General features: G+C 43.9%; 1 protein-coding gene across 1 annotated transcript in view; it reads left to right on the plus strand.

The window, feature by feature from the left end:
• Positions 1-20635, plus strand: part of LOC110508629 (adenylate cyclase type 1) — a 60398-nt gene that overhangs the window by 30801 nt on the left and 8962 nt on the right. The window contains exons 6-13 of the mRNA XM_021589285.3: positions 1820-1978; positions 2139-2280; positions 13608-13763; positions 15561-15755; positions 15928-16025; positions 16310-16394; positions 16910-16999; positions 17172-17437. Coding sequence (XP_021444960.3) covers positions 1820-1978; positions 2139-2280; positions 13608-13763; positions 15561-15755; positions 15928-16025; positions 16310-16394; positions 16910-16999; positions 17172-17437 — 1191 coding nt within the window. The remainder of the gene's footprint in view (positions 1-1819; positions 1979-2138; positions 2281-13607; positions 13764-15560; positions 15756-15927; positions 16026-16309; positions 16395-16909; positions 17000-17171; positions 17438-20635) is intronic.

The raw sequence follows: 20635 nt of genomic DNA on the forward strand, positions 1-20635 counted from the left end.
GAGTACAAATGTGCTTAACAAATTCCATCATTCCGTGTTCAATAATAGTGGTTAACATGATTTTTTAATGACTACCCCATCTCTGTACCCCACACATACAATTATCTGTAAGGTCTCTCAATCTAGTAATGACTTTCAAGCACAGATTCAACCACAAAGACCAGGGAGGTTTTTCAATGCCTTGCAAAGAAGGGCATCGATTGGTAGCTGTGTAAACTGAGCAGGAAACTGCTCAGGGATTTCACCATTAAGCCAATGGTGATTTTAAAATAGTTGTAGAGTTTAATGGCTGTGATAGGAGAAAACTGAGGATGGATCAACAACATTGTAGTTACTCCACAATACTCACATAAATGAAGAGAAAGAAGCCTGTACAGAATAAAAAATATTCCAAAACATGCATCCTGTTTGCAAAAAAAGGCACTTGAATAATACTGCAACAAATGTGGCAAAGAAATACACTTTTTGTCCTGATACAAAGAGGTATATTTGGGGCAAATCTAACACAACACATCACTGAGTACCGCTCTTCATATTTTCAAGCATGGTGCTGGCTGCATCATGTTAGGGTTATGCTTGTAATTGGCAAGTACTAGGGAGTTTTTTTTGTGGATAAAAAGAAACAGAATACAGTTATAAGCACATTCAAAATCCTAGAGGAAAACCTGCTTCAGTCTTCTTTCCACCAGACACTGGGAGATGAACTCACCTTTCAGCAGAACAATAGCCTAAAACACAAGGCTAAATCGACACCGGTAGTTGCTTACCAAGAGGACATTGAATGTTCCTGAGTGGCCTAGTTACCGTTTTGACTTAAATCGGCTTGAAGATCTATGGCAAGAATTGAAAATGACTGTCTAGGAATGATCGATTTTAAAAAGATGAATTGGCAAATATTGTACAATCCAGATGTGCAAAGCTCTTAAAGACTTACCCAGAAAGACTCACAGCTGTAATCACTACCAAAGGTGCTTCTACAAAGTGTTGAATCAGGGGTGTCAATACTCATGTAAATGAGATATTTCTGTATTTCATTTTCAATAAATGAGCACCATTTTCTAAAAACATTAGTTAAATTTGTCATTATTGGGGTATTGTGTGTAGGAGGGTTAGAAACAAATGTATTTAATCAATTTTGAATTCACGCTGTAACACGGCAAAATGTGGGATAAGTAAAACATTTTGCAAGGCATTGTAGCCTCAAAACATCGTTAAAATTATCATTTCGATATCTGGATGGCCAGTACTTGCATCATAGCTTTGTCTATGAATTTGAGAGTGGTTACATCTCAATTATTATCTCCATTATTATCCATTATTGTTTGCTTTTATATGAGTGTTTAAGCATTAAGTATCTTCTTTCTTTTTCTTTTTACACACTTATTTATTTTACTGTGTCAAATAGTCTTTGTTGTAAGTGTTTTGGCACCAAACTGGTGGCAGTTGTGAAAAAAAGTCAACTGTTGGAAGAGAAAATAATGCCATATTTGGTTAAATACTTTTTTCATTATATAGACTATTTTCACTTAAACCATAAATGTGGTCTATCCACTAGAATGTAATGGACAATATGGACATAGATACAACAAATGAAAGCTGTATATGAATACATTTTTTAAAAAGTTATTAAAATATAAACTACCAAAGTTACAATTGCAGTAGGAAAATCAGAGTACTTTTGTTGTAAATTAACAGTAATTTTGCAACCCTAGTATGCACATACACACACACACACACACACAAATCAAACTCTGCCCCACAATCACACGCGTAGTGTCAATGATATAATATTGTAATGACCCTTCTCATGCTCCTGCAGATCAGTAGCGGAGGCCACCGAGGTGAATCTGAACATGCGTGTGGGTCTCCACACGGGCCGGGTGCTGTGTGGGGTCCTGGGACTGAGGAAGTGGCAGTATGACGTGTGGTCCAACGACGTCACACTGGCCAACGTGATGGAGGCAGGGGGACTGCCTGGGTTAGTACCAGTTATCACCATGCCATTTGCTTTCACAGTACCCATCCTGACACACAACACAGCCTCTGGAGCAATTAGTGGTTAAGTACCTTGCTTGAAGGCACAACGTTGGTAGGCAGCACCACATGATGCTGACTCTGTGTTTCTCCTTCTCCACCAGGAAGGTCCACATCACCAAGGCGACCCTGGACTCCCTGAATGGAGACTATGAGGTAGAACCTGGCAACGGCCACGAGAGAAATGCCTTCCTCCTCAAACACCAGATCGAGACCTTCTTCATTGTACCATCTCACCGACGGAAGGTCAGGGCTGCGTGTTTGTGTATGTGTGCGTACTTGTCTGCAAGCATGTGTGTGTGTGCATGTGTGTGTAAAATATGGGAAATCTTCTACATTAGAGAGGATGATCGAGAGTTTTTGCATGTGTGTACAGTATATATGTGTACCCTGCTGAAAAAAAACTGCATAGACATGGTGCCCTTCGTTGTGTTTTCGCTGGTGACCAGCCTTCGTTGTGTTTTCGCTGGTGACCAGCCTTCGTTTTGTTTTCGCTGGTGACCAGCCTTCATTGTATTTTTGCTGGTGACCAGCCTTCATTGTGTTTTTGCTGGTGACCAGCCTTCATTGTTTTCGCTGGTGACCAGCCTTCATTGTTTTTGCTGGTGACCAGCCTTCGTTGTGTTTTCGCTGGTGACCAGCCTTCGTTGTGTTTTCGCTGGTGACCAGCCTTCATTGTTTTCGCTGGAGACCAGCCTTCATTGTTTTCGCTGGTGACCAGCCTTCGTTGTGTTTTCGCTGGTGACCAGCCTTCGTTGTGTTTTTGCTGGTGACCAGCCTTCGTTGTTTTCACTGGTGACCAGCCTTCGTTGTGTTTTCGCTGGTGACCAGCCTTCGTTGTGTTTTCGCTGGTGACCAGCCTTCGTTGTGTTTTCGCTGGTGACCAGCCTTCGTTGTGTTTTCGCTGGTGACCAGCCTTCATTGTTTTCGCTGGAGACCAGCCTTCATTGTTTTCGCTGGTGACCAGCCTTCGTTGTGTTTTTGCTGGTGACCAGCCTTCGTTGTTTTCACTGGTGACCAGCCTTCGTTGTGTTTTTTCTGGTGACCAGCCTTCGTTGTTTTCACTGGTGACCAGCCTTCGTTGTTTTCGATGGTGACCAGCCTTCGTTGTGTTTTTGCTGGTGACCAGCCTTCGTTGTGTTTTCGCTGGTGACCAGCCTTCGTTGTGTTTTCGCTGGTGACCAGCCTTCGCTTGGTTTTGAAAACTGCTGACCAATGATTTCTAATTCCTATTAGAATCCAGCCTGAGTGGGGATATCCAACAATTGGAAGTTATATTCACCGACAATTCAGAATGACTGCCAGGGTTTGAAAGATGAATGAATTATACTACTTTAAACCATCTAAACTGAAACAATGATTTCAGTAACGGGTGCAATAAGTCCAACTAACATATTGGATTAGTTTAAATGTGTTACTTTTTTACAGACCTCAAGAATTGTCTTCTGATGTGATTTAAGCGTTGACATGCACTCAGAACTAGCATTTGTTGTTTGTCTATTAATAATTGTCAAATTTATATTGAATAAAAAATTCTAAACCAAGAAAAATAAAACAGAGAAAATACATTTTCTGGGGCCCCATTAGAGTTGCTTATTAACCATTATTTTATCAGTTATATTAACAGAAAACACATCTCTAGTACACCGAGGATCTGGGGAAGAGTTGCAGGGTAGATGATAGGGAAGAATGTGCCTATATAAGTCAAACTAACTTGCAGATGATTGTTGACACATCAACCAGGATCAAAGGGCAGGGCAATTTGTGACTTGTTTTGGTAATCAGTGGTTGTTTTGGAGGGGGAGTGGTTTCTCCTCTCCTAGGCAATCAGCAATTAGTACAGGGAGGTGTGCTCTTCACCTCTGCTAGGCAACTAGCAATTAGTGTTAGTACTTCAGTCCCCCCTGTTTTCTCAGTTCTAAGCTGCGGTTGAGTAAGTAAGGCCGTCACCGAAACGAAGACGTTTCTTAGCGGAACGAAAGAGAGAAGGCTCCACACTGCTCTCACTTGAGTATCTTACCTAGTTATTTTTTTCTGATCATCTCATTTTGCTCTTTTGTAACTGTGTGTGTTTTTCTATACCTGTTCGCACCTCTCCCTGTAGGCTTTACAGATGCTCCCCACTCCTTGGCTGCAACCCTTCTAATTTAGTGTACCCTGCGCGCACAGCCCTTGTGGAATTCTGGGTCTCTGGCAGTGTTTGGAACTGCTGATCTGCGGTTAAGAACGTTGAGTTCATTTCAGCCTATGCTGCCCTTCAGTCCCTTTACTTTTTGTCCCTGACGGAGACACGGATCACCCCAGAGAACACTGCTACTCCAGCTGCTCTCTTCATCTGCCTACGTTTTCTCTCATAGTCCGAGAGCATCTGGTCGTCGCGGTTGTGGCACATTTGAATTCCATGCTGTCCCTTGTCCGCACTCAAGCTGAACATAGTTGTCATCTATCTGCCATCAGTTAGCATTGGAGAGTTCCTCAATGAGCTTTCCTGATGATGGCTCTTTGTACTTGGTGACTTCAACTTCCCGATGTCAGCCTTCGACTAATTTCTTGTCCCTCCTTGCCTCTTTTGACCTCGCCCTTTCCCAAGCCCCTCCCACTCATAAGGCAGGCAGTACGCTTGACTTCCTCTTTCCTAGCGCTTGTTTGCCTACTAATTCCCCCCTCCAGGTCTCTGATCACTACTTTGTTTCCTTTTCTGTCTCCCTTTCCTCCAACCCTCCTCCAACCCTAGCCCCTAAGATGGTCATATGCCTTTGCAATCTTCACCCTCTCTCCCACTACTCTCCTCTTCTATTCTATCATCTCTCCCTTCTGATAAATCATTCTCTCTCCTGATTCTGCCTATTCGACCCAACTCTCCTCACTTTCCGCATCATTTGACTCCTCACACTGTCCCCTTTCCTCCTGGCTGACTCGGCCCTCCCCTCCTGCTCCGTGGCTGAGTGATTCATTAAAAGCTTACAGAACAGGGCTGCAAGCAGCTGTGCGAAAATGGAGGAAAGCTAAACTTCTGGAGGACTTATCATCCTTTCACTCCCTCCTCTCTACCTTCTCTTTCTCGGTATCTGCTGCTAAAGCCACTTTATATTACTCTAAATGTCAATCTTCTGCCTCTAATCTTAGGAAATGCTTTCCTACCTTCCCCCTCCTACCTCTCTGCGGACTACTTTGTCAACCACTATGAAAAGAAGGTTGACGACATCCTCTACTCATTCACTCAGCCTAATGAGTCCACTGGTCCCACTCACACAGAACTACCCTACGCTTTGATCTCCCCCACCCCCCCCAGATCAAGTCCTGCGACTAGTGAGGTCTGGCAGCCCGACAATCTACCTGCTCGACCTCACCCCCTCCTCCCTTCTCCTTCATCCCTGACCACTGGCTGTGTCCCCTCTGACTTCAAAATGGCCCAAGATGGTCCCCTCCACTAGAAACCAAGACTCGACTCATCTGACGTCAAACTATAGACCTGTGTCCCTTTATTTTCTTGAGTGTACTGTCTCTGATCAACTCTCTCGTTATCTCTCTCAGAACGAACCAGTCAGGCTTCAAGACAGGTCACTCAACCTAGACTGCTTTTCTCTGTCACTGAGGCTCTCTGCACTGCCAAAGCTGACTCTCTCTCCTCTGTTCTCATCCTCCTAGATCTATCCGCTGCCTTCAACACCATGAGCCATCAGACCCTCCTCTGGGAGTCTCAGGCTCTGCACACTTTTGGATTGCATCGTACCTGGCAGGCCGCTTCTACCAGTTGACATGGAGAGGGTCTGTGTCTGCACCACGTACTCTCACTACTGGTGTCCCCTAGGGCTCGGTTCTAGGCCATCTCCTCTTCTGTCTATACACCAAGTCACTCAGCGCCGTCATCTCCTATCATTGCTATGCGGATGACACTCAACTACTCCCCCCCCCCCCCCCTCCCCCCTTTCTGACACCCAGGTGGTGACACACATCCCTGCATGCCTGGCAGATATCTCAGCTTGGATGTCAGCCTACTACTTCAAGCTCAACCTCGACAAGATTGAGCTGCTCTTCTTCCCGGGGTATGCCTGTCCACTCAAAGACCTCTCCATCACGGTTGATAACTCCAGTGTTGCCTGCCTAGAGTGAAAAGAACCTTGGCATGACAATGCAAACATCAAAGCAGTGACTCGCTCCTGCAGGTTCATGCGCTACAATATCTGTAAAGTACGAATCTACCTCACACAGGAAGCGGCGCAGGTCCTAATCCAGGCACTTTTTCCACTCAATATTTTGAATATAAGGTCCAATCGTCAAGGTGCTTTGAAATATAGGTGAGGGCAATGTACCAGTGGGGTAGTCTAATTAGCATATTTGGTGGCATGATCCAAAAATGTGTATTTGTACCAACTGTCAGTGGGAGTGGTTGATGGCTATGTTGTCAAAGGTTGAGCACCTCTTAACACGGTCAGTTCTGCAATCTTTGTAAGGGCATATGAGCTGCACTGTTAAGATGTTACTGTGCATTTAGTAGTACCTTAATGGAAGTTAGTTGCTGTGAATTTTGCTTGACCTAATTGGCAACCAGCTGTAAAATTCAGTCATGTAAGAGCCAGTAACCGCAAGCAACTCACTGGCAGTAGCTCACTGTACCTCCATTGAACTTTTCTGATAGCTTATAACAACTACTAAGCTTTCTTTGTGGTGAGCACACTTGGGCTCCAGCCTCACCTGGCCTCAACCTCTTGGTTGGCAACTAACTGATCTTTCTGTCAGGTCAGTGTACGTGACAGACATCAGCCACAGTCAGTTATTGTGAATTTTACAATAACTACTCGCAGCAAGCTGACAGTAAATGATTGAAAATTGAACATGAACTTCCCGATGACCAACTACCTTTAAAGTAACTGGAAAATCCACAGTAACATCTTAACAGTGCAGCTCTTGATTGTAGAATTTGGAGTGAAAAAATGAGATGCTCAACATAACAATGAAACCACTTAAACTAGTACAACACTTCCACTAATGGTTGGCACATATACAACATTTTAAACCATGTGCCCAAATATGCTAATGAGCCCACGCCAGCACATTGCCCCCAATGGTCTTCACAGGAAGGCCAAAAAGAATATCACGGACATCAACCACCCGAGCCACGGCCTGTTCACCCCGCTGTCATTCAGCAGGTGAGGTCATTATAGGTCCATCAAAGCAGGGACCGAGAGACTGAAAAAACGCTTCTATCAGACTGTTAAATAGCCATCACTAGTCGGCTTCCACCCGGTAACTCAACCCTGCACATTAGAGGCTGCTGCCTTTATATAAACTCAGCAAAAAAAGAAACATCCCTTTTTCAGGACCCTGTCTTTCAAAGATAATTCGTAAAAATGTAACACTGTTTCCCATGCTTGTTCAATGAACCATAAACAATTAATGAACATGCGCCTGTGGAACGGTCATGAAGACACTAACAGCTTACAGACGGTAGGCAATTAAGGTCACAGTTATGAAAACAGGACACCAAGAGGCCTTTCTACTGACTCTGATAAACACCAAAAGAAAGATGCCCAGGGTCCCTACTCATCTGCGTGAACGTGCCTTAGGCATGCTGCAAGGAGGCATGAGGACTGCAGATGTAGCCAGGGAAATAAATTGCAATGTCTGTACTGTGAGATGCCTAAGACAGTGCTGCAGGGAGACTGGACAGACAGCTGATCATCATCACAGTGGCAGACCACGTGTAACAACACCTGCACAGGATCGGTACATCCGAACATCACACTTGCGTGACAGGTACAGGATGGCAACAACTGCCCGAGTTACACCAGGAACGCACAATCCCTCCAACAGTGCTCAGACTTTCTGCAATAGGCTGAGAGAGGCTGGACTGAGGGCTTGTAGGCCTGTTGTATGGCAGATTCTGACCAGACATCACCGGCAACAACATTGCCTATGGGCACAAACCCACTGGTCGCTGGACCAGACAGGGCTGGCAAAAAGTGCTCTTCACTGACGAGTCGTGGTTTTGTCTCACCAGGGGTGATGGTTGGATTCGTGTTTATCATCGAAGGAATGAGCGTTACACCGAGGCCTGTACTCTGGAGCGGGATCAATGTGGAGTTGGAGGGTCTGTCATTGTCTGTGTGTCACAGCATCATTGGACTGAGCTTGTTGTCATTGCAGGCAATATCAACGCTGTGAGTTACAGGGAAGACATCCTCCTCCCTCATGTGGTATCCTTCCTGCAGGCTCATCCTGACATGACCCTCCAGCATGACAATGCCACCAGCCATACTGCTCATTCTGTGCGTGATTTCCTGCAAGACAGGAATGTCAGTGTTCTGCCATGGCCAGTGAAGAGCCCTGATCTCAGTCCCATTGAGCACGTCTGGGACCTGTTGGATCAGAGGGTGAGGGCTAGGCCCACTCCCCCCAGAAATGTCCGGGAACTTGCAGGTGTCTTGGTGGAAGAAGGGGTAACATCTCACAGCAAGAACAGGCAAATCTGGTGCAGTCCATGAGGAGGAGATGCACTGCAGTACTTAATGCAGCTGGTGGCCACACCAGATACTGACTGTTACTTTTGATTTTGATCCCCCCCCCTTTGTTCAGGGACATGTTATTCCATTTCTGTTTGTCACATGTCTGTGGAACTTGTTCACTTTGTCTCAGTTGTTGAATCTTGTTATGTTCATACAAATATTTACACATGTTAAGTTTGCTGCAGATAAACGCAGTTGACAGTGAGAGTACGTTTCTTTTTTTTGCTGAGTTTAAATAGACTTGGAATCACTGGCCACTTTAATAATGGAACATTAGTCACTACACCTGAAACTAGTCACTTTAATGTTTACATCCTGCTTTACTCATCTTATATGTATATTCTGTGTTCTATTCTACTGTATTTTAGTCAAAGCCACTTCCCACATTGCTTGATCTAAAATTAACATATTTCTTAACTCCATTCTTTTACTTTTAGATTAGTGTGTATTGTTGTGAATTGTTAGATACTCTTGCTCTGTTGGAGCTAGGAACACAAGCATTTTGCTACACCTGCCATAGCATTTGCTAAATATGGTCACGTGACCAATAACTTGATTTGACCTACATTTCAAAGTTCAGTGAAAGTAAGATAAAAAACAAGTCATTTTACAACATGAGACCTTAATTTAACTGTAAAAAAACTCAGTAGCTAGTAACTTACTGTGAAATTACAGGTCATTTTTAACAGCGTGTGTAATATGCTCATCTGAAGTATCCTATAAGTATAACTGTAGAACCTGTCATTGGTTCTTCCTGGAATTAGAGGGTTCTTCAAGAGAGGGTTCTAAATGGGACTCAAAGGGTTCCTTTACAGCAGGGTTCCCCAACCTGAGGTCCGGGAGCCGGATTTGGCCTGTGGGTGATTTTATCTGGCCCCTCAATTTTTTTTATTACATTTTTGGATGGTTGGACATAAGAGACACCAGCAAATCAACTCCAACTGCTTTACATTTTGGAACGCTTTTCCAAAGTATTCCCACACATAATGGAGATATACAGTATGAGATCATATACAAATGTAAGCAAGGTTTGAAATGATTATGTTGTAGTCAAATATTATATCTGTTTCTTGCTGTCAATTTGCAGTCTACAAATAATTTGTAATTATGTTCTGGATCACTGACCATCCGCTCCAAAAATAATCCTCCCACGGCTGAATCTAGTTGATGATCTACAGGGACAAATTACAGAATGTCTATCAGTTCTAATCTTTTAACAATCTTTATGATACCCACAGAACCAGTGGCGGAGCAGGAAATTCAGGTTGGGGAAACCAAGAGGTTGAGTTCAAATCCCAAGCGAGGTTGACTCCCAAGTCATAAGATTTTGCTGGTCTCCAAAACTACGCCCATAATTATTGTATTTCCCAGCATGCTCTATTTCAGTTAGATTTTTTGAATTGTTTATTTCAATATCTGTGTTTTTGCATGTACAGTTGAAGTCGGAGTTTACATACACTTAGGTTGGAGTCATTAAAACTTGTTTTTCAACCACCCCACAAATTTCTTGTTAACAAACTATAGTTTTGGCAAGTCGGTCAGGACATCTACTTTGTGCATTACACAAGTAATTTTTCCAACAATTGTTTACAGACAAATAATTTCATTTATAACTCACTGTATCACAATTCCAGTGGGTCAGAAGACTGTGCCTTTCAACAGCTTGGAAAATTCCAGAAAATGATGTCATGGCTTTAGAAGCTTCTGATAGGCTAATTGACATCATTTGAGTCAATTGGAGGCGTACCTGTGGATGTATTTCAAGGCCTACCTTCAAACTCAGTGCCTCTTTTCTTGACATCATGGGAAAATCAAAAGAAATCAGCCAAGACCTCAGACAAAAAATTGTAGACCTCCACAAGTCTGGTTCATCCTTGGGAGCAATTTCCAAATGCTGAAGGTACCACATTCATCTGTACAAACAATAGTATGCAAATGTAAACACCATGGGACCAAGCAGCCATCATACCGCTCAGGTAGAGATGCGTTCTGTCTCCTAGAGATGAACGTACTTTGGTGCGAAAAGTGCAAATCAATCCCAGAACAACAGCCAAGGACCTTGTGAAGATGCTGGAGGAAACTGGTACAAAAGTATCTATATCCACAGTAAAACGAGTCCAATATCAACAAAACCTGAAAAGGCCCTCAGCAAGGAAGAAGCCTTGATGTGGTCCTTGATGTGAAAGAGATGTGTTTTCTGTTAATATGCCTGAAAAAATAATGGTTAATAAACAACTCTAAAGGGGCCCCATAAAATTAGTTTCCTGACTTCTATCTTCCCTGGTTTCGTTTTTTAAATTCAATATTACAATTATTAATAGACAAACAACGGAAATTGATGTTCTGAGTCCATGTCAATGCTTAAATCACATCAGGAGACAATTCTTGAGGTCTGGGGGGGAAAATAAATGTTTTAGATGTTTGAGTGTAATTTCCCATGAATTGTACATCCAAAAAGAGAGGACGTGTGGTTTCTGCTGTTTGGCCTACTGCTGCAGCGTGTCATTGGCACGGTTTGCTAAACAATCCCCACTCAATTTATACAAATAAATAGTCATGGTGTGGTGTGGTCAGGTAAGCCTACTTTGCCGAAGGTCTTTTGGGGAAAGACGTTTAACTACCCAAAAGACGGTTAACATTAGCAACACTAACTGTTTACATACAGAGTAGCCAAACGCGCACACCAAACAGACAGAGGGGAAATATTGCTGGAATTTAATGGGCAGATATTATGTTACATTTGGCCATTTAAATAGAATAGTGGCTAACCGGGGGGGGGGGGGGGGGGGGGGATAATGTCAATGTGACTTTAATTGGATCGTAGCCGGAAGCTTTTCTGTTTATCACAGTTTGCGATGGAATACATGAAAACCTTTATGTATATTGAACAAAAATGTAAACTCAACGTGTAAAATGTTGGTCTCATGTTTCATGAGCTGAAATCAAAGATCCCAGAAATGTTCCATACACACAAAAAGCGTATTTCTCTCATTTTGTACACAAATTGGTTTACATCCTTGTTAGTGAGCATTTCTCCTTTGCCAAGACCTTATGCCGGGGACAAAAAAAGGCCACTCTAAAATGTGCAGTTTTGTCAAACAACACAATGTCTCAATTTCTGTAGGAGCTTTTAATTGGCATGCTGACTGCAGGAATGTCACCAGAACATTCGCTGGAGAATTTAATGTTAATTTCTCTACCATAAGCCGTATTCAATGTCTTTATAGAGAATTTGGCATTATGTCCAAAATTGAGGAGTATTTCTATCTGTAGTAAAGCCCTTTTGTGGTGAGAAACTCATTCTGATTGGCTCACCATGGCTGTGCCCCTGACCAGTCATGTGAAATCTATTTTATTTTTTACTAGGCAAGTCAGTTTCAATGACGGCCTGAACTGCCTAATAATAATAGATTTGTACCTTGTCAGCTCAGGGATTTGAACTTGCAACCTTTCGGTTACTAGTACAATGCTCTAACCACAAGGCTACCCTGCCGCCCCAACAGATCAGGGCCTAATTTATTTATTTCAATTGACTGATTTCCTTATATGAACTCTAACTCAGTAAAATCTTTGAAATTGTTGCATGTTGCGTTCACATGTTTGTCCTGTATACTTTAAAAACCGATTGGTGAGTTACTCATACAGTAGGTTAGCTGTGAGCTACTCTAGACCCCTGAGTTTGACCATGCTGGTAAGACCAGCTTGACCAGCTAGACCATTCTGGTCAGGCCAGCTTGACTAGCGTCCGACCTGCACTGACCAGCATAGACCAGCATGGACCAGCTTGACATTTATGCTGATCTATGCTGAAGTAACTTTGATATATAGTACTGGACATGACATTGGTCATACTGTATGTGGACAGATGTAGTTTGACTGCTAGAACGGACAGACAATACATTTTAAAGGAACTACCTGGTAAAATGTAGTCCAGATTTAAAAAAGACTTAATTAACCTTTCATTAACTTTCGTTTTCAACAGAAGGTGAAACATTATCGATCTGAACTGAACAGCATTTTAGTCCTGTACTACTGTAGAGGACTACTGTAGTCCTGTACTACTGTACTACATGTTCAATATGCTGTGTGTATTGTAGAAAGTGTTGGGTATGTTTTTCATTGAGTTGTCACTCAGTCACGGTTGTTCAGATCCGATGGGTTCCCTTACAGTCTCCCTGATGTTTGGCCTCAGCTCTGACACTGTCTTGTCAACAGCCTGTGGCAGCAACACACACACACACACACACACACACACACACACACCCCCGCCCCATCCCCTTCTAGTCTTCACATCTCCAACAGATGTGCCACTAGCAGCATTCGTACATCCGTGTCAGTTCATAATCATCTCTCCTCTCCTGCTCTCCCCTTCTCCTACCCTACCCTTGCCCTGCAGACTTTATTAGGTCTGGAGAGGGGGGTCTAACTTCCTGATGCCTGTGTATTTATCCAGCACTGCTTGGCTATTCATCTGGTACACTGTAAAGAAATGCACAATGCACACTCTGGTGAGGTGCTGAAAAACGGAAGATAAACAACCATGGCTCTTTATCCGAGACGTTGGTTAATAAATCCACAAGCAAGGAGAGATGAGTGTATGAGATTTTTTTGTTGCATTGTTGTCCGTCAGTTTTCAGATTATGTAAGAGCTTTATGTGGATCCATATGTGAACCTTCACAGTAGTGTCACACTATTGTCTCAGGGGGCCGTTCAGCCACCCAGCCCTCTTCTACTCTCCTCCTTTGTGAGATGTAACCTTAGTCAAGTGTCCCACGTCCCAAATGGCTCTCTATTTAGAGAATTCCCTTTGAAGTAGTGCACTAAATAGGAAATAGGGTGCCATTTGAAACACATGCTCGGTTAATCCTCTTGATAGACGAGCCGACCGCTCTACTTCATCAACGAGAAGAGACCGAAAAGAGGCGCCGTAGGGAGAGTTAGTGTTTGTGTACTGTAATCTGAGATGAAAACATAGTCATCTGTGAACGTATGAAGTGTATCCACAGTACAAGTATGTATCCTAGTGTGTATCCTAATCCCTGCTCTCACTGCTTGTTTGTTGACAGATATTCCCAGGATTGATTCTCTCGGATATAAAACCTGCCAAGAAGATGAAGTTTAAGACCGTGTGCTACCTGCTGGTGCAGCTCATGCACTGTAGGAAGATGTTCAAGGCCGAGATCCCCTTCTCAAACGCCATGAACTGTGAGGACGGCGACAAGGTAAGATCTTTGAGTGTCTGTTTGTGTGTGTATGTTTGTGTGTGTGGTATATGTGTGGGTGAGTGTGTGTGTGTTTCTGTGCATGCTCGTTTGTGTGTGTTGTGTAAGGGAATGTAGAGACAAAGAGAGAAGGTCTGTGTGTATACATTTGAGTACATGTGTGTGTGCATACACGTGTGTGTGTGTGTGTGAGCATGCATGTGCGTGTACTTGTCTGCGTGCAACGTGTGCTTCCCAACCAACCAGACTTTGTTGACCTTCATCAGTTTACTTTCAATTCCTTTGTTAATATGGCTGATTGTCAGTGTGTTATCTTGACCCGCTGTCCCTGTAAAGATATCCTGAAGTCTGGCTTCAGTTCAAATCTGGCTCAGGATATTTAAATCCAGATACTCAGGTCTGTGTGGGTGTGTGTGGGAAAGGAGATGTAATGCAGCGGATAAGAGCCAAAAGAAATCTCGCCCTTTCAGATAAAACCATAAAACTTAGTACAATCATTCTGTAAAGGGCATAAGCACCTCTGTGGTTACATTTATATAATATGTCATAGAGCTCTGATGCCTGGATGGAAGCATGTAAACATAGCTTTCAAAAGAGAGGGGATTGGAGTGAAGTTAAAATATACTCGACACAGACTGAGATATTCAGATTCAGGCCACACACACACACACACACACACTCTCCAGGCTGTCGGAAATGACAATGAACTCCGATAGAGAGGGAGAGTGGGAGATGGGAGATGGGAGACGAGGAAGGAGTGAAAGGATGAGTGCACTCGGAGCAGCCGTGGGTGTATGATGTGATGAGTGTCCTATGCTCCTCGGACCATCTCCAAACAATTGGGTCACATGCAGAGTGGGAGATGGAAAGACTAAAGAGAGAGACTAGAGGGAAAGCGAGAGGGCGACGGGAGAGGAAGGGGGTGAGAGACAGGCTTACAACACAGCCACAGAAACACTAATTAGTGTAATCAATGCACACACGCCTCCAAAGCAACCAAGAGAAAGTGAGGGGTGATGAGGATGAAGTCAGTGGGGTGTGTGTTTGTTAACCTTCCTCAACCGCCCTCATTCGCTCTGCCCCCCCCCCCAATCCCCATTATGATGGCACTCTTTTCATTTTCAGCCGCTCCTCGCTTACCCACTGTCTCTCACGCTGTGACACTGATGGGCCTCAGTCTGTACAGCTCACTGGCTTTCTTCCTTCATCCAGGAAGACTCAATCAGGCTACATCCCAAATTGCACCCTGTGTCCTATATAGTACACTGCAAGCCAAAAGTAGAACACCACGAAGAGCACCATTTGGGACACGTCCTCATTCTCTCTGGTGTCAAATCACTGCTTTTGCTCTGCTGCTCCACATAGCCCACTGTACAGTAACGACGCTTCCAAAGGACTATCAAGAAAAAGGGGGTTCAGTTGGGGTCAGAGAATGAATGTTAACTGTAGAGTAAATCATTTATGTTTTGTTTGTTGTGTGAAGATGAGCCTTTAATGTGTTGATGCCCCTTTTCAATTCATGTGAAGTCAAGTCAACCACAAGGATTGACTTTGTTTGATTTCCCTTAGTCACATTTAAAGATTTGAGTACTATTAGAACACACCTCTTCTTACTCCATGGTGAATTTTGGGGTTTGTAGTTAAGTGTAAACTTTCTCTCACCCACAATGATACCCAAACAGTAAACAGCAGAGGCCCAGCAGAGGTCCTCCGTGACCCATTGTTTTGAACAGCTGGTATAAAACCCTCTGAACGTAGTTAAGTCAGGATTCCGTTTCCCACAATTCTGTGCCACAGCGGAGGGCCCTGCGGACGGCTCCAGAGAAGCTGCGGAACCGGACGTCGATGTCGGCTAACGTGACCCAGGCCAGTCCCGGAACACGGGTCAACCGCTACATTGGTCGCCTAATCGAGGCGAGGCAGACAGAGTCAGACACAGCTGACCTCAACTTCCTCACACTCATGTATAAGTGCTCTGAGCGCGAGCAGAGGGTGAGTAACTGTACTACACTTACAGCATACATGCACAGACATACGCACGCAAACGTCGCAGCGCAAGGAAAGCAATGACTTTTGAATCCAACCTTTTGATAGACGTAGCACCCAGAAGATGCTTTAATCATTATTTTATCTGAGACATCCCTCTCTCTGGTTGCTCTGCCAGTACCACCAGCTCCATGATGAGTACTTCACCAGCGCCGTGATCCTCTCTCTAATTCTAGCTGCCTTGTTCGGCCTTGTCTACCTTCTCATCCTACCACAGTATGTACTAGATTATTATAGGATATCTGAGAGCAACACATTCTGTACCTCTATCTCTTTCTCTGTGCCTCTCTCTTTATCTCGCTCTCTCTCTCTCGCTCGTTTTAGTATATGATATCTGACAGCGACACAATGTCTTTCTAGCTCTCTCTCTCTCTCTCTCTCTCTCTTCTTATTGGTCTGCTGCCTCTTGAGTTGACTTCCACAGGCTCTCTCCACTAACTCACTACCTGTTCTTCTCGTCCTGCTGTCTTTCCCCTCCTCTCTCCTGCTGCCGTCACCAGGGGAACAGTGGTCCTGGTCCTACTGGTCTTCTGCATCTGTTTCCTAGTAGTTTGTATCATGTACCTGCATGTCACAAAATTCCAGGTAAAAGCCTGCTGGATGCCTTGGTCCAATTGATTTGACATGTCGTTCCTTTAGTTATTCACTCACTTTTCAGAGGGGTTGATTATGCTATCAGTGGTTTTCCATGGGTAGGTCAAACTCTTGGCCCAAGATAAGTCCCTTTTGATCATTGAGTTCATTTAGCAAATATTACGTTTTTCTGCTTACATCTGCAAATATCGGTAGTTGATAATAATATTATGTAGGAAATTGATGTCAGTGGCCTTCAGAAAACTTTTCAAAGTTCACTTTTCAAAGTTCACTTTTCAAACTTTTTGTCTTCAAACTCAATACTAAGTCTATTAATTTCAGCTTTTGTTGAGGTTGACAGATTGATTTTTTCCAACTTCCCTAACGCCCTCAGCTAATATTACATAAATTAAGTTATAATTCTTTTCAAATTCAAATTCTGTGTGGTAAGCTTTTTCTACTCTCCCTCCCATTTCATCCTTAATCTGTTTCTCTTTGTGTCTATTCTCTCTCTCTCTCTCTCTCAGTGTTTTCCAGGCTGCCTCACCATTCAGATCCGTACTGTTCTGTGTGTTCTCATAGTGCTCTTAATCTATGCTGTTGCCCAGGCCTGTGTGGTAAGTAGGGTTAACAACAAGGCACTAAAACAACAATATTCATGATATCCATTGCAATACACTTGAAATCATAAATGTAAATGTCATGCAAATCAAATATGCAAAGAACCAACCTTTGAGTTACTGCTTGAGTTTTTTTTCTCCACCATTCTCTCCTTTGTTTCTCTGCCAGGTGGGCTGCATGCCATGGCTGTGGGGCAGTGCCCACCACTCTAACAGTTCCATTGTCATCATTGACACGAGCGACGGTGCCAACCGCACCATGATGGAGCTGCCGTGTGACGGTGTCCGCTACGCCTTCCTGTCGTGCATTGTGGGCACGCTGACACTGGCGCTCTTCCTGCGCGTCTCCTGGATGCCAAAGATGGCCCTGTTGCTCCTGCTGGGGGTGCTGTATGTCACTGTGCTGGAGCTCAGTGGATTCAGACACACCGCCGGGTGAGGGAGAATACACACACACACACACATTATGTACATAATCAAGCACACACACCAGTGAAGGCTGCTTAGGGGAGGATGGTTCTTAATAATGACTCTAATGGGATAAATGGAATGGTATCAAACACATGTTTGAATCCATGCCATTCAATCCATTCCAGCCATTATTATGAGCCGTCCTCCCCTCAGCTGCCTCCACTGACACAAACACAGGAGGGCGAGAGGGAAAAAAACAAACGGACAAATGCACCCACCATCCTCCCACTGTCAGTCCTGAAGCTATAGCCCTCAGATTTACTATGCTCCCCCTGCCACTCACGCATCCAAGGCCATGATTGATTTTACATGACAGTAGTGTCAGCTACGGTTTCCTCTTGGTTTGATTTGGAGTGGGAACAAACAAACAACAGTCACAGGGATATTTCCATTTTGTAGGGACGTGTGTAGGAGGAGAGGAGTCTTTGTTTGTCCTCGACCTGCGCACTCTCTCATGGGAACTGTTTGAAGAGGAGACACACAGTACATGTTCATTAACTCTGAACCAAAAGGCTGAGCTGACAATGTATGCTTTTGCTTGGGTACTGAGTAGGAGTAACTCAGTACCCAGGACCTAGTACAGCTCAGAGCACAGGCCCATTGTATAGATACAAACAGATCACTTAGTGCAGGAATCATCAACTATATTCAGCCACGGGGCAATTGTTTTCTTTTGAGCAGATGGTCAGGGTGCTGGAACGTAATTACAAATCATTTGTAGGCTGCAAATTGACAGCAAGAAGCCCAAACAGATAATAATATTTGACTAAAACATAATAATTTCAAACCTTGCTTGCATTTGTATACAGTCACATTATTGTTGGACCAAAAAAGACTGTAAAAACAGCAGCAAATCAGCTCCACGGGATTTTAATTGAGGAAATTATGTGTGGCAATACTTGGGAAAGGATTTCCAACAACAAAACTCTTGTTCAGAAAACCTGAACAAATAAAAAGGTGGGGGCCGCCGGTTGGGGAACCCTGGCTTACCGTATAACGCTGGAATACTCTGATATTGTTGAGATGGAAAACGACTTGTTGTTCTCCAAATGGGGTCTTATTATCCGCAAATATTATATCTGTGCTGAGTGTATGGGGTTTACATCACCGTTGGTTTAAGTCACCCTGTCTGTGTTTTCCTGCGGTTGTGGCTGACATGTTGGTTCTTACTGGTGGTTTCATCCAGACTTAATTATTTTTGTTGTGGTCCAGACCAAATGTATGTTGCTGACATCAAATTTGGTTCTCACAAAGTGGGGGGTCCCTGTCCCTCCACATCTCCCCCCTGTGAAGTTGTACTTCCCACTGTATTTATGTGGTCCCCCACTCCCCCTTTAATATATTAATGATGTGGTACAGTCCTATTGTGTTGCTGACATCTATGTTAGGCTGTTCCCACAGTGTGTGGGGGGGGGGGGGTCTATCCACATCTCCCCACTTTCACTATTAATTAATGTTGTGGTACAGTCTAACTGTCTATGACTCATATTGCTAACATCTCTGTTGGTTTCTCCACAGTGGGGTTCCATCGTGTTACATGTACAGTGCTTTCAGAAATTATTCAGACCCATTTACTTTTTTCACAGTTTGTTTTACGTTACAACCATATTCTAAAATGGATTTAAAAACAATTGTTCACACAATACCCCATAATGACAAAGAGAAAACTGATGTGTAGAAATATTTGCAGAAATACCTTATTTACTTAAGTATTCAGACCCTTTGCTATGAGACTCAAAATTGAGCTCAGATGCATCCTGTGTCCATTGATCATCCTTGAGATGTTTCTAAACTTGATTGGAGTCCACCTGTAGTAAATTCAAGTGATTGGACATGATTTGGAAAGGTACACACCTGTCTATATAAGGTCTCACAGTTGACAGTGCATGTCAGAGCAAAAACAAAGCCCTGAGGTCGAAGGAATTGTCCATAGAGCTCCAAGACAGGATTGTGTCAAGGCACCGGTCTCGGGAAGGGTATCAAAAAATGTCTGCAGCATTGAAGATCCCCCAAGAACAAAGTGGCCGCCATCATTCTAAATAGAAGAAATTTGGAACCACCAAGACTCTTCCTAGAGCTGGCAGCCCGGCCAAATTGAGCAATTGGGGGAGAAGGGCCTTGGTCAGGGAGCTGACCAAGAACCCGATTATTTCTCGAGCAGAGCTTCAGAGTTCCTCTGTGGATATGGGAGAACCTTCCAGAAGGACAACCATCTCCAACTCCACCAATCCGGCCTTTATGTTAGTGGCCAGACGGAAGCCACTCCTCAGTAAAAGGCACATGACAACGCATTTGGAGTTTGCCAAAAGGCACCTAAAGGACTCTGACCATTAGAAACAAGATTCTCTGGTCTGATGTAAACCAAGATTGGACTTTTTGGACTCGTTTTTGCTTTGTCATTATTAGGTATTGTGTGCAGATTGATGAGGGGGAAAAACGATTTAATCCATTTCAGAATAAGTCTGTAACGTTACAAAATGTAGAAAAAGTAGAGGTGTCTGACTATTTTACAAATTCACTGTATGCACTGAACAGGTCTACAGAGGATGCCATCTCCACAGCTTTACACTCTGCCCTGACCCACCTGGACAAAACCAACACCTATGTGCGAAGACTTTAGCTCAGTATTCAATACGGTCATTCCCTCTAGGCTGGTCACCAAACTCCATGGCCTAGGGATCTCTGTAACTGGACTTTGGACTTCCTAACCAACAGACCCCAGTCTGTCAGGTTAGACAACTTCACCTTCTCAACCCTGAACCTGAACACCGGTGTGCCACAGAGCTGTGTGCTGAGCCCCCTCCTGTACTCCCTCTTCACCTACGACTGCGTTCCTGTACACGGTTCCAACACCATCATCAAGTTCGCAGACGACACCACGGTGGTAGGCCTGATCACTGACAATGACGAGTCAGCCTACAGGGAGGAGGTCAAGCACCCGGCTGCATGGTGCGCTGACAACAACCTGGTCCTCAATGCAAAGAAAACCAAGGAGCTCATTGTGGATTACAGGAAGTCTAAAAGTTGCAGCCACGCCCCAGTTCTCATTGATGGCACTGAGATGGAGCGTGTGCCCAGCTTCAAATTCCTGGGTGTCTACACCTCCGATGACCTCTCCTGGACCCTCAACACCTCAACCCTGGTCAAAAAGGCGCAGCAGCG

The sequence above is a fragment of the Oncorhynchus mykiss genome, chromosome 28 (assembly GCF_057628025.1).
Source record: "Oncorhynchus mykiss isolate SJ-2025 chromosome 28, ASM5762802v1, whole genome shotgun sequence".
Classification (NCBI taxonomy): domain Eukaryota; kingdom Metazoa; phylum Chordata; class Actinopteri; order Salmoniformes; family Salmonidae; genus Oncorhynchus; species Oncorhynchus mykiss.